This window comes from Limulus polyphemus, unplaced genomic scaffold (genome assembly GCF_000517525.1).
Source record: "Limulus polyphemus unplaced genomic scaffold, Limulus_polyphemus-2.1.2 Scaffold1626, whole genome shotgun sequence".
Taxonomy (NCBI): domain Eukaryota; kingdom Metazoa; phylum Arthropoda; class Merostomata; order Xiphosura; family Limulidae; genus Limulus; species Limulus polyphemus.
In genome coordinates, this window is record NW_013667236.1 from 131,113 (window position 1) to 145,910 (window position 14,798).

A 14,798-nucleotide genomic window follows, 5' to 3' on the forward strand; every position below is an offset into this window, starting at 1 on the left:
GTGAAAAGACAAAATAGATTTGAGAAAACATTGCTGTATAAACCTTAAGACTTGATAATGAAAAAAAATATTTTGCCTATGAAAGCATTGTAACGGTTACTGATAATCTGCCAAATTTCATTAACATTCGCTTACTAATTTAAATGTTATAGCATGAAAACTATAACAAGCACAAAATGGTTATAAGGTCGGTCCCAAGCTCATGCTGAAAAAGTTAATGTAGTCCACCCATACTGGACCATTGTTACTAGAGGAGTACCACAGGCACAGATGTCAGAGTTTGGGCCTTTGTTTTTCCTTATTTACTTTAATGTTATTAATATGGACATAATTAATAGATTAGAAAAGAAGATTGATGATATTAAATTCTTAGTATTTTTAGCTGTAGTAAGGGTGTTTAGGAACTATAGAATGACTTGGAATCAATTGGTAAGTTTGACAAATATTTTTCAAAGACATTTTATAACAGCAAGTGAAGGTAATGCATTTGGGTTATTATAATGAGGATCACATTTCAATTAGATAAGAACAAATTCCAAAGTATGACTATAAAAAAAGGTTTTGGAACAGTGGCAGATAAATCACGCAAGCCATGAATGCAGTATTCTGTTGCTAAATGATTAAGCTAAGAGCATTTTAGGGGGTATTCATTGGCATACTGATGTACATGATGATGCCACATTAACAGTGGCAAAGGGTTGTTTTTTGATATTTTTTCAATCACATTTTAGCTCTTTTATGAAATTGTAAAATCACTAGTTAGGTCTCACTTGGAATATTGTGAGCAGTTTTGATCTCCATATCTAAGAAAGGATATTGATTTATTGGAAACAATTCAGAGGAGGGCTAATAAGATTCTAAGAACTTAAGAGTGAAAGTAAAATATGTCAACTGCTGACAAGGCCTTACACCCAATATCAGGGTGATTTTGGGGATGGAAAGGTTATCTTTTGAGGATAAGCTTATTTTCTCTTGAGCCAAGCTAGGCTCCAATTAAGAGAATTTCATTTCTCTAACGAGGTAATTAGTTAATGAATGAGCTTCTGTCAGCAGTAGTGAAGGCTCATAATTTGTGAGAATTTAAGAGGGGGAATTGATAATTTCCTAAAAAATAAATGGCAGGTTCAAACTTTTAAGTTTTTAAGATTGGGTGTTTAAGGAGGCTAAGGAGAGTCTAGAAGGACCAAATGGTCTTTTGTTGTCCACATGTTATATTACAGAAATTATAAGCTACCTTATTCCAACAGAAAATGTGAAACAAAGCTAACCTAAATAATTCCAACAGGAAATGTGAAAAAAGCTAATCTAAATGATTCCAACGGGAAATGTGACATAGTGAAACTTACCTACATGATTTTAAGATCAAATTATATATAACAAAACTAACATACAGGACTTCAACAAAAAATGTTATATAGTGAAACAATCCTATATAATTCCAAAAGAAAATAATTATGACACAGAAATCTTATTCCTACATGGTTTTTTTACAAGCTTGATACAATATCAAAATTAACAGAATTTCTAAAACCACAAACATTTTACACAAAACTTTTTAAGCACTGTTATATGAGGAAACTATATTAAATGATTTCTACAAATGGTGTAACACAGAACATGATTTGGTTATTTATGAAAGAGAGAAATTAACTTACATGATTTCTATACGAATTGTGATAGAGAGACGCTAATCTGTGGTTTATAGATGCAACCCTATACTGGTATAGAGGCTGCTGGGCTGGTGGGGTGTTGCTAGTTTCGCACAACTTTAAGCACATCATCATAAGACTTACAACTTCTTCTTCCACCTATGGAAAAAAAATTACATTTGTTTTTTGACAACACTTACTGATTGGCTAATAAGTTTTAAATGGTAAATCTACCAAGTTTCAATCTTTATGAAAGCCTCCTGAATTATGCAATTAAATTCTAGGGGAAGTACTGAACCAGAGTTTTGTGATAAGACTTGTAATAATGCATCACATGATTTGTTTACAAATGATTTTGTTACAAAGTACAAGTCCATTAGAATATTTATCTTTTCAGAAGTCAAACACAAAATATTAAATTCCTAATTTTTTGTATTGTTAGTTTAATATTTGATTTAAAACACTTGATTGTAAAATAAATAGAAGAAAAATTCATAAAAGACTTTCACAAAGCTCTTAAGCCTAACTAGTGTGCAGATGTTGGTTTCTACAGCTGTACACCAGTTTAATATAATCAGATATTTTTCTTGTTACACTTAAAAAGCTGGTTATTCCTTATTAAAGGATAAGATCTATAGACTTTAATACAAATAGATACATCTTCTGAGTATATATTTATACAACAATATAAAAACTTACATTAACTGCCCTCTAAAAATTCTGGTAAGTAATTTTATTAATAGATGAACTGAAAAAGAACAAAACATTTACCGGGATTTCAAACTAGATGCTTAAACTAATGTCTTAGCAAACTATACAATGACTTAAGTTCACCATGTCAAGTGGACATTGACAATAGTTAATACAGAAATCATTCCGAATCAAGTGAATTCTTTCACTAAGTACAATGATAAGTTGATGATTTATTGTCTTTAAAAGAAAGATTATAGTTTCAAATAATTAGGGCTTCTGTTTTTTGACATTTATTTTATTTATTTTTTAAATCAGTGTTTATTATAAGCTCTTTTATAGTTTTATTTAGATCTCTTAAAGTCAGAGTTTTTGGGGATTTTAATTTTTAGTTTTATGTAGAAACCTTTAAATCTGCATTTTCGCTTTTAATACAGTAATGAATATACTAACATACTGTATATTCTCTGCACTACTGAAGTAATAACAGGTGCAGAACATAGTTATATTTATGTTAAAGCTTTGTAAGAACGGCTAATATTTTACATGAAATTATAAAAATAAACCACTAATGGATGAAACATGTTCCCCTTCCTTCAGAGTAATATTCCAAGGCAATGTAGTCTGTATTGAAAGTCTCAAGCACAGTGACTCTGGAAAAGTGGGGACATTAATGTAAACTGAATAACCATTTTCAGTGTTTATTGGGAAAAAATGACAGTTTTTTTTACATATACATATATGTAAATACATTGGGGGTGTTTTATCGGTCAAAACTAAAAATCAGAATCCCTACATAAAATAAATCCCTATGGATGCAACTTTTTTGATCTACAGTACGTGTTTGATCAATTTTTCAATAAGGGAATAAAATATCTGCAGCCAAGATTAGCAACTGCTATAGAAATTATAATCATGATTTTAAAAAATTATGGAAATTTGTTTGAAAGAAAACAACTAAGCTCACCATAAATACATCTTTCTTAAGTTTTGAGGTTGATTGTTTCTCATTCTTTTCATCTACTGATGTTTTTCTCAGCAATTCTAAATGAGTTACTGTCAGCCTCAAGACTTTAATAACAAATACATTATATTAATAAACACCCTGTGGATTTTGTTGACATTTGAAATTCTAATGCCTGAATGATTGCAGCCTACCCGAGGACATAATTGCACCATTGAATTCAACAAATTATAGAAAACAAACTTGTAGTCATTCTTCCACAAATTTACTTCATAAAAGATTTTACTTATTAAACTTTAAACATGAAAATTAAAAAACATTGCATGTTCCAAGTGAAACACAAGTATTTTTAACTTTCTGACAATAATGTCACACTTGTAACCACCACTTGTTTTGAGCATAACACCACTAATTTGAACTTTGTACTTTACAACAAGTGTAGTTTTATTGATGTTTTTAGCCAATCACTGTTTTTCAACTTTGACTGTCATAGTGTGATGCAATTTCTAATATCAGCTTTAAAAAGTAATAGGCTAGTGATCTAAAAACACAATGCTGCCCACTATATGCACAAAATTTTTCGCTCACCACTAGCCTTGATACTCCCACCTATCCCACATGTTTAACATGGTACAGATGCAATGTAGCATGCAAATAAGCATGCGACAACCCTCCACCAATAGAAGTGCAACACATCCTTCTGGCACAACTGGCTCCCTCTATACTGTAGAAGTCAATCTTCACTTCAAGATTAGGCAGAAAGAAACACCAAAAATTGGGAGGAAGGGTGGGAAGTGTGAGAGGTGGTATCTGTTGGAAATACATTTGCAGTTTAGGAAAATTATAGCTTCTGATATGATACCTGATACCTCCATTCACATTATAGCTAGATTTCCACACTGACTTGGTGGAGGGACCAATGCAAATCTTACCTAGATGAGCCCTTCAGAAAGAATGAAGTGCCCATGAAGTGTGAAATCTCTCTGTAAATGAACATACCCATGGGAGATTACATCACATCTTGAACAGATACAATCTTCACCCATCTAGAAAATAAGTGTCACTAAGTTGAGCAGAAAAGGAGCACATCCATAAGCAATGGGACATGCCACATGGTGTAGAGAGGCTATAGTGCATCAGACCACTATCAGTGGGTCAACATCAGTCCCAAACCAGGTGGCATCAGGTATTTGTCTTAAGATCTGCAGTAGGAGGGTCCCAACCATTTTCACCTCAAACTTAGGAAGCAGAAGGGAAAAACAACTTCATTCCAACCATCCAAGTAGGGCACATGTGCAAACCCAGTACACAACCATAACCAGGACACCCAGGAACTGACATCTCAGTGATGGTTGGAAGGAGGAATTACAATGTGGTGGTTCACCCAAATCAAAAGCCAGGCAGCATTGGAAATTTATCATCCATTCCACAGTAGGACAAGGGCTCCCTACCAGCCACATATACGAGGACTTATGTTTGCTGGTCCAGCTCTTATCCAACATAAGACTACCTGGGAAACAACATCCAGGCAATGGTAGAACAAAGGGTCCCAGCCAGAGGGGTGAACTTCAGTTTGATGGATCATCTCCAGTTCATAACCAGATGGTGTCGGGTACAGTTGATGGTAGGAGAAGGGTTCACATCATCCACAATGATAAAACACAACCACCTTACTGAAGGGAATTGAGCACACTCGGGAGGATGTCTCCATGGTCCACCACACCAGCAGCTAAGACTCCCAAACTCCACTTGTAGAGTGTGTATGTGCATGTGTTGGGGTGGGATGGGGGGTTACAATGTGGTGGGGAGTCAGGAGGAATGCAACACTGCAATGGGTGACCACAAAACCCTATTTTTAAAAGCAGGCCAGTCCTGATTTATTCAACCAGGATCAAAGGAATCGGCAGTTATCCTGAAACTGTTTTACTCATGATAGTCCACGAGTTGTTATGGTCTGGGACAGACATAGTTATGATGCAAAACACTGCGAGGATGAACCTACTAGTGGTCTTGTCTTCTCAACAGCAGCCATTATAGACAGGAACGGCTGTACAGTGCAGATTTATGGATTAGTATACTAGGACAGGCATCACTCACCACAGAGTGGGATCCAACATGTACATTAATAACCCTGAAAGAGAAATAAAGAAATATAAGCTTACCCACTCACAACTGAACCAAGGTGTGGAGAATGGCAACAGGCAGTATTCAGTATCCAGATGAGGAGGATATGGACACATGATGAAGGCAATGGGAGATGAATGTATTAGATGTGGTCCACATGCCAGCCCAAGTTATTTCCTCCAATGGATAATGGAAATGGGCTGCCAGAAAAAGGAAGAGGTACAAGATATGATGAGAGGACACTTGGAAAAGATGTTAGGAATCAAAAGACAAGGAAGAATAAACCAATCTGATAAATTGGCAAATTCATCCCATAAGGGTGGTAGGGGAAATATCATGGAGAGAGGAAGGGTTCAAATGGATAAACAAACAGGAACCATAGAAATAAGTTGTGCAGGCAGTATTACACCATAAAGCACAAACAGGTCAGAAGAGACAATCTTGATTGAAATGGGAAATGAAAGGAAGGGAAACAGAGGTGAATGTGATGTCACCTTCATGAGCTGCTGATGTCTTGGGAAAAAAACTGCAATCCAGATACTTAAATAATGAGAACCATACTGAGGTAGAAAGGACCACAGAATGAAGATGACAAAGGAGATGAAGGGAATGAAACAAAAGGGAGAGGACCATAGAGGAAAACACTCGTTGGGAATGGAAGAAATAAAAGGTATTGGACATGGCTGCTCTATAGCCTGCAATGGTATAAATGGTAAAACCATTGTCAAACAACCAGGTAAAAAATTCAGACAAATGAAGAAGAGTAGAATGGGAAGGGAGGTAACCATAGTGCAGAGATCACCAGTAGAAAACACTCCATTTTTCCTGATACAACAATAGGGAAGAAGTGAGAAAGAATGGAAGCTACCCATTTGGAGAGGTCAGACCACCATGCAAGGGACCAGACAACTGCCATGTGTGAAGCTAGAGTATGGGGATGTTGGGATGATACACTGGCAAGTGAGGTTGTCAAAGGAGGGAGGGGAATGGTGGAAGTGGTAATGGACGTTCTGACTGAAGGAGGATAGGAACCAGAAATCAAGGCTGAGGAGGCCAAAAAGGTGCAAAAAGAAGGACCTTACATGGAATGGATAAACCTCAGGGAAGGTAATAAATAGACATACAGGTAAAGGTGGGATCAACCCTGACTAAAGCTTTTCACTGCCAAAGACAAAGGATGTGGAATCAGGGACCAAAAAAAGAGGTAACTTAGCATTGAAATGGGTGAAGAAGAGTACCCCACTGATCATACAACCACCAAAACACCTGAGGATTGAGGGACCACTCCGTGGGGAGAACTATGTCAGGAACAGATAATCTAGCTAGATTCAGATCACCTGGAACATGACATGCTAGTAGGCATGTGTAATGTGAATGGGTCCAGAAGAGAAGCTCCAACATCTGGAAACAAAGTAAATGTGAACAGTTGCCCCCTTGTCGATTGATATACAAATCTAAGGTTGAATTGTTGAAATGTATCATGACCACTTTTCTCATATTAAAGACAGGAAATGATCCCTAGCATAATGAACAGCAAGAAGTTCCAGCATACTGATGTGCATAGCTGCCTCGACCAAAGACCAATGACCTGCAACTTCCTGTGTATTTAAGAAGGAGAACAGAGTCCAGGGAGTCTCAAGCAAGATTCCACTGATTGTGCAACACCTACTGATGGGTGCCCATGTAAGCATGACCTCAGGGAATTAGGACTTCCATGGAAGCCCAAGTTCCCAAAAGGGAAAGAACCTCAAGTGCAGTAAGAGGAGAGAATTGATCCTTGAGAACTGATAGTTTCATCACCTGCAAATGAAGTGAAGAAGGCTGGGCCTGACTGAAACAAGAGTTGAAAAAAATCCTCAAAAATGGATAAGGTATTTAGTTGGAAGAAGAAAGGTTTTCTCTCACTTGACAAGCCAACTCACCCAAGCCGCCTCTCGAAAAAGCGACTGGGTGTGTTCGCATTATATCTGACAGGATGGAGCTAATAACAGCCAGTCATCCATGTAATGGTGGGACCGCAGACTGTGTGAATGATTAAGTTGAGCAAAGGCCCTGACCACCCGACAAAATGCATAGGGTATGGACACCACACCAAATGGCAAAACATGGAATTGAAAGTAATGTCTTGATGTTGGGGAAATAGGGATGTGAGGGTATGCATCCAGGATGTTCACTTTCGTCACCCAAAGACCCGGAATATAGGCCTAACAATGGTTGAGAAAGGACTCATTGGCGAAATGAGGAAGATCAAGAAATTGGTTGAGTCAGAAAAGATCTATAATAGGACTCCAGTCATTCTGACAATTTTTACAAAGCATGCTTAAAATACTACTATATAAAAACCAATACTACCCACTTTTTCTTGAGCTTGGAGAGATAAAGGTGCATAATCTTGAAGAAGACATGCAAAAGAAAAGTAAGCAGTTGATAGTTCCCAGCAGACTGTATCCCAAACCTGTTGATACTGGTCCCGAGATCTTAAAACATCTAAAGATTTCTTGTAGTATTTTATTGCCTGAAAAAAACCCACAAAAAAACAGAATTTGATGATTATTCAACTGGTTTTAAATCATTATAGATCTGAACTCTTTACTTATCAATATATTTAATAAAAAATCATTTATAGATGATGTACATTTTTTAAAAGATATATAGATAATTTTTCTCAACAATCCAAATAATCTAACTTATTGTTATACATTCTTCTTTACCTCACTCTTAAGTTCTTATAATTTCAAATATAAAGTTTCAAAAATTCTTAAGCATTCTAACTTAAAACAGTTAAGTATGACTTTGGGCATATAACTTAATTTAAATAATTTAATACAAAGCAATTAACCTGCTAAAAATAACTTTCAGTGAAATATAAGCTTAATAGTAGTATAGTGCTTAACATGGTGTACATGTGATTGTTTTCTCTTTTTTCTACTTTGTAAAATGATAAGGTTACAAAATTTACTGTTTAAATGAAAAAAGATTTACATAACTAGACTGTCCACATATAATTATTAATTAGACTTCAAGGATTAATTTTAATACTACTACTCAAACATTCTTCACTTTGCAGCAATTATTTTCTAACACTAAAACCACCTACCATTTTATGGTAATACTGCTCTTGTTGAGAAACCTCTTTACGTCCACCACCACTGTCATAAGGAGCCTGTACGTGGGCATTAAGTCTCATCAAACGGCCAGTGTTTGAGTTCAGTAAAGCAATGTTTTGAATATCACTAACAGATTCAAAAGCTGTTATGCCTTGCTGCAAAAACTTGAAACTTTTATTGAAAAGTTCTGTAACATTTTCAGAAGTATCACCTGCAAAACACCATAGTTTCATATTTTAATTCATTATATCAGTTTTAATACCAATAAAATTATCATCTTTAAATATAATCTCTTTTTAATTAAGTAGAAAATAAGTTTATTTAGCTTTTCAACAACAGCTAATGATAATTTTAAGTATAAATTATAAATCTTGTACAAGTTAAAATATATTTTGTCACCTACAAAGATTTTAATAAAATAACTGAAAAACAAACAACTTTTGTATTGTTGATATTCAGAAAAAACAATAACAATATACTGTTATATATATGAGAATAATGAACAGATATTTTGTTATATATCAAACTGTATACGAGAATAGTGAACATTATATTTTGTTATATATCAAACTGTATACGAGAATAGTGAACATTATATTTTGTTATATATCAAACTGTATATGAGAATAATGAACAAATATTTTGTTATATATCAAACTGTATACGAGAATAGTGAACATTATATATTGTTATATATCAAACTGTATACGAGAATAATGAACAGAATATATTTTTACATAACAAACTGTAGACAAGAATAAGGAACAGAGTAAATCAAGTTACCAGTTTCTTCCCACTGTTGAATTGCTTGATTCATATGAAATACACCTAACTCATTGCATATGTTTCCAAGTCGTTTTGTTAGCCTTTCATATCCAGCTCTACGTCCACCAGACCACATATTTAGGGAGATTTGGTAACACTGTACACTCAGGTTAAGATTGCTCTCTTTATCAAGGGACCACCCATAGGCCCAAGCATACTCTGTAAGAAAAACAAATCTTATATCTTTTGGAAAAACTCATGAAAAAAATGAACACAATAATGCTACATCATACATATATATCAATATTTTGACGAAGCTTTTCAGTTCATTCTTGAACAAATTAGTAAAAATAAACACTAATTGAATATAATATTTAGAACCGAATGCCAGAATGATTATATTTAAGATATATATGAAATCAAGATCACTGGCCAGAAACATCGAGAATAAGTTGTAACAAATCATATGCCAAACAAAAAAAATCAACAAATTATTATGGTACATAAAATGCAGATGAAGAGCGATTTATAGATTGATAATTTGTGTAGGAAAACTACCAAAATAACTGGATTTACTTGAATAATGAATTATACGTTTTTAAGTTTTATTGGTAAACTAATGGTAAATTCCCTCCTTTAAAAGGAGATTTTAGTTACCTAAACATCAGTAAACTATGGACATTAAGTGACACAACTGAATATAATCCATGTAATTGTTGTCCAAAAAACTTATTGAACACCAATACAAATCCAACATACACTAACCTCCTAGCTGACCAATTTTATCTTTCTCCAGAAAATTTAAAACCAGCTTATCCAAGGTTCCTAAATTGAGAAAGTCTTCTTGATGAGCTTCCAAAGCTGAGCCCTGAGGTAGCATCAAATGTATGTCACCAGCCAAACCAAGGTGATAAGCTAGGGGCTCTTGGGGACAATCTTTACCATAACTCTCCACCAGCTGCTGTGCTCGTTCTATGAATACAGATGTTGGTATTGTAAGTAAACAAAGAATTAAGAAAAATAACACTGGTAAAATGTCAGCTTCCAAGCATCGCTACATGCTATATCTGAAAAAATTTCAACCATTTTAAAAGAAATCATTGGCATTAAGATATATTTTAATATAACATATCATGTTTCTGTACATCGTGATGAATAGCTTGATGTTGTTAGACATACGAATCAACTTTATATTAAACACAGCACCTTGGCTACATATCTACAAATGTACCACAGACCTGATGAAAGTTGTTTCGTTGAAATGCTAGCCATATCAATTATTTTTCCCTTTCAGTGTAATTACTTTCAGCTTCATTCATAATTATTTAATTTTAGGATTATTAAGGCTTTTGCCACTCTCCATCAACTAATTTAATAGACTGAAACAACAGTAACTGTTCTAGGTGTAATACTTTGATTGGTAAGATGTTAATTTCCTGAGCATACATAGATAATAATGAGTTTTTCAATGAACAAAAAACTGTCTTTTCTATTAATCAGATAAGAATTACAATATGTTCCATACAAGTTTTGTGCAGAAAACTCGTGTACTGGGGTATTATTAGTACAGTTAGTTGTATATGATAATTCCTATAATTGGGTCACAATACAAGTATTTATATATAAAATTATATGTTTATGTTATAGGCCCATTATTTTTTTCTTATGGATTAGTTAAGTATTATAGTCCTGTTTGAAAACTCATTGCTATACGTTATAATAAAAAAAAATTAAAAAGTTGAGAGAATACAAACACTTAAGCCTAACAACAGTAATTTGTACCAATCACCCTGTAATTTGCAATGGCATAAAACAACAATCTGATGACAACACATGTTCCTAAGATCTTAGTCTGTTGTAGGATTATATTTCAAAAAATAACACACTATAATATAAAACTCACCACAACAAAGAATTCCAAGCTTAACTTCTTTCAAGGCTTGGCCAAACTTCTGTGCTCTATTTGAAGCTTCAGCTAAGGCACAGTAAACTTGAGCAGCCTTCTGATATAACATGACTTTATTACATGCCTTCCAGTCAAGTAAGCTGTTGGAAGACAGAGGTGTTATTTCATTATTTTTTGTAGATCTCAGATTGTCTACATCAGATTGAGAATGCTGTGACCCATCTAAATCAGAAGATTTGTTTTTGTTCTTTTCTTGAGTAACAAGCTCTAAAGTTCCCTTCAATGGAGAATAGTGGAGAGGAATTGGGCTGTATGGATTAGCCATTGTTATCTTTTCTTCAGATATTCCAGGCATACCTTTATCTCTGGGAGTGACATCATCCATTTCATTTCTAGTAGAGGCTGAATTCTGAAATGCTTTATAAACACAATTAAGTCCTTCAATAACATGAGTCAGAGAAAGATGACATCGCTCGTCCCAGTTTTTCACAATATGTGGCACATTTTTATTATTTTGGAATTCAAATTGTCGATAATGGTGGGGATAGCAGAGAGTTTTAACCTCTACAGATGGACTGGTTGGTCGATCTTCATCTGAGTCTTCCTCTTGAACATGAGAATTCTCACTTCCTTCTGAAGAATATTGTTCAACAATTGTGCTTGGATCAAGATCACTGGATATATATACATCAGACAGCAAGTAGTGGACAGATGTTACCACCTATGCAATTTCAACAGAAATTTAGATCATGCTTGCAAATTATAATACAAACACCTGCTCATCCAATCATAAACTGGAAACCCAAAAACAAACTAAAATCAATATTTTTATGAAAAGTCCATACAAAAAAACCCATTATGAAATATAAAAATACTTGAATACACACGCATATATAGATGTTTAAAATGTTTAATTATGTACACAGCTTTTGTTTTATCCAGAAATTTTAATAGTACGTGTAGCCCTATTTTGTATTAACAAATCAACAAAGTGTATTAGTAAGTGTTTAAATAACTATTTATATCTTAAGCCATTACTAGTTTTACCATTAACATACATAAACAGTAAATCATAAAAATTATGTCACCCATATATTCAACCATATCTGAACCAACCTTTCAGGTGCTGAGTGCACACTTACATATCAAATTTCAAAATTTAAATAAAAATAATCAGACCAACTTTCTAACAAGTTTAACTCAGAAATATTTGGTTAATATAATTCATGAGGAAAAATGAAACAGATATCAAAACTTGCATTTCTGTACAGCTTCGAAAAGTTCCAACTGCAAACAATTCACACTGATTTTTTTGTAACTTTTCTGTTCTTCTCAAACTATGTGTTTATATTTGCTAATATATTATCTCCTGAGAACCTAATTATTCATGTGTTCATTTTCACATGATTTTTGTTCCCTTTCGCTGATTTTATTAGTACACCCTTTGCTTCTCAAGTCTTTTATGATCTCAAAGCATGGGGTCTCAAAAACTACTAATTAAGCTTACTTTTGAAAATAGCTACAGAAAGTGTTGGGTAGGGCAAATTATATTACCATCAATGTAGTGTTAATAAAGTAGTGTGATTTTGTGGTAAAGTAATCAGATGTAGCTCAGACAAAGAATCACAAAAGAATCCAATGGGAAGTTTGGAAGACTTAGGAGAAAGCCATAGATCTAGGAATTTTTTCATTCTTTTTAAGTGCTGTTTTTGTTATAAATCTATTTGTTTTAAATCAAATTTCTTTGAAAGCTACAGAATGTCTCTCTTTTGGACAAAAAATCAGGTAAGAATAGTTAGGTTTAGAGAGTGCAATAGCTGACAACAAAATATTCGGATAAATCCTTAGCTACTTTATAATTATTGATAAGTTCATCATATTCAAACAATGTAAATAAATAAAATAACTTATAATTTATTGAACAGAAACTATATTTATTAGATATAAATTTATCTTGACCAAGAATTTGCGTAACAAAAATATCTGTTATCTAGTCTGACCTTATACTATTTTGAAAGGTAAGGTCCTAGATCTCTGATAAATCTGTCAGTTTCTGCAATGTCTTTTAATGAATTATAGCCAGAAGAGATGACTACTGCAATCAGCAAAATAAAGTATCAAAAGAAATATGTCAATAAAAATCAATCACGTTGAAAATGATTGGATGTATAAAAAATCGAACTTTCTTATGAACATTAGCGAATTTGTTCAAAGTTTAATATGTTTTGGTTAATTATTTAGACTGTAAAAATGAAAAAATTCACAGGATATAAGTAGCCCCTCTGGTGCAGAAAGGGGTAATAACTGCAACTACACGAATTAAGTCAAAATGATGTTCAAATCTCTGCAGCATAGTAGGAAGGTCAGGTGATTGGTGCAGTGTGCAAGCTTGGTAAGGTTCTTGTTGTAGTTGTTGATCTTCTTGATAAAAGCTGGTCCATAACAGCTCTTTAGGTAATATATGATAGGTTGTTTAGGCAGAGTATTCATAATGAATTTAAGTTTAAAATGGACAGCAACTGCATGTTGTAGAAACCTACAAATGTAAAGGACAATGTTTCGAAAGTCTTCCGCCTTTCATCTTCAGGTCAGTGCGTGTGTGTGGTGTAGTTTGGTCTTTATAGTGTTCTAGTGGATTGTGGAGAGCATGTTATCATTGGTTGGTTAAAACATGTTTCTGATTGGAGGAGAGACTTCCTGTAGCCTCAACCAATGGTAGCCACAGTTTACTCACCTCTAATCCTAAATCTCTGTTTAGTGAATGTTTAATTGTGTTAATGTAAAATGATTCTTTAATTTTTCTTGTCTTTCAAAATTTGTCTGTGTTGATGATTCTAGCTTTTTCCCAGTTTATGATGTGTCCAGTTGACATGCATGTTCTGCAATGGCTGAATTTTGTGTTTTCATGAGTCTTGTGCTGTCTTTATGTTCCTTTATTCTTGTTGTGAGTCTTCTTCCTGTTTCTCCAATGTATTTTTTCTTGCAAGAACACAGAATTTCATAAATAACGTTTTTCTGTTTTTTTTTCAGTAGGTTTCTGTTTGTTCTTTACCAGAATGGATCTTAGTGTTTTGTAAAATTTCCACCGGACGTCTATGTTGAATTTCTTAGCTTTTCATTTGAGTTTGTCCACTGACATTTTTCAGGTATGGGAGGTATATGGTCATATTGGTTTCTTTATTTTTCTTTTCTGTTGTGGTCTTCTTCAGGGAGTTCTTGATGAAGGAAGAGGTGTAACCATTCTGTTTGAAACACTGTATGATGTTTTGGCATTCTGTTTTGATGGATGTGTCATTGCAAATGTTTTCTGCTCTTTTGTTTAGGCACTGGATTATACCACGTTTCATCGAGTTTGGATGATAGGACTGGAAGTGTTCGTGTGGGTGGGTTTTCTGTATACAGTTGTGGTGATTTTTCCCTCTTGTCTGCTGATCAATATGCAAGAAATGATAAGCTATTTTGTTCTTCTATTTCCATGGTGAAGTGAATATTCTTGTCTATGGAATTAAGGTGTTGTAAGAAGGCTGTTAGGTATTCACGACCATGGGATGGAACCAGATAACGAAAGTGTTGTCAACATAACGTTTGTAGAA

At 34.0% G+C, this 14,798-nt stretch overlaps 1 protein-coding gene across 4 annotated transcripts in view; it reads right to left on the reverse strand.

The window, feature by feature from the left end:
• Positions 1–14,798, reverse strand: part of LOC106464357 (erythroid differentiation-related factor 1-like) — a 69,563-nt gene that overhangs the window by 4,276 nt on the left and 50,489 nt on the right. For all 4 annotated transcript variants that reach the window (XM_022392046.1, XM_022392045.1, XM_022392048.1 and 1 more), the window contains exons 13-18: positions 11,203–11,926; positions 10,065–10,271; positions 9,318–9,518; positions 8,525–8,745; positions 7,784–7,942; positions 1,656–1,808 (exon numbers count right to left, since the gene is read on the reverse strand). In XM_022392046.1, coding sequence (XP_022247754.1) covers positions 1,656–1,808; positions 7,784–7,942; positions 8,525–8,745; positions 9,318–9,518; positions 10,065–10,271; positions 11,203–11,926 — 1,665 coding nt within the window. The remainder of the gene's footprint in view (positions 1–1,655; positions 1,809–7,783; positions 7,943–8,524; positions 8,746–9,317; positions 9,519–10,064; positions 10,272–11,202; positions 11,927–14,798) is intronic.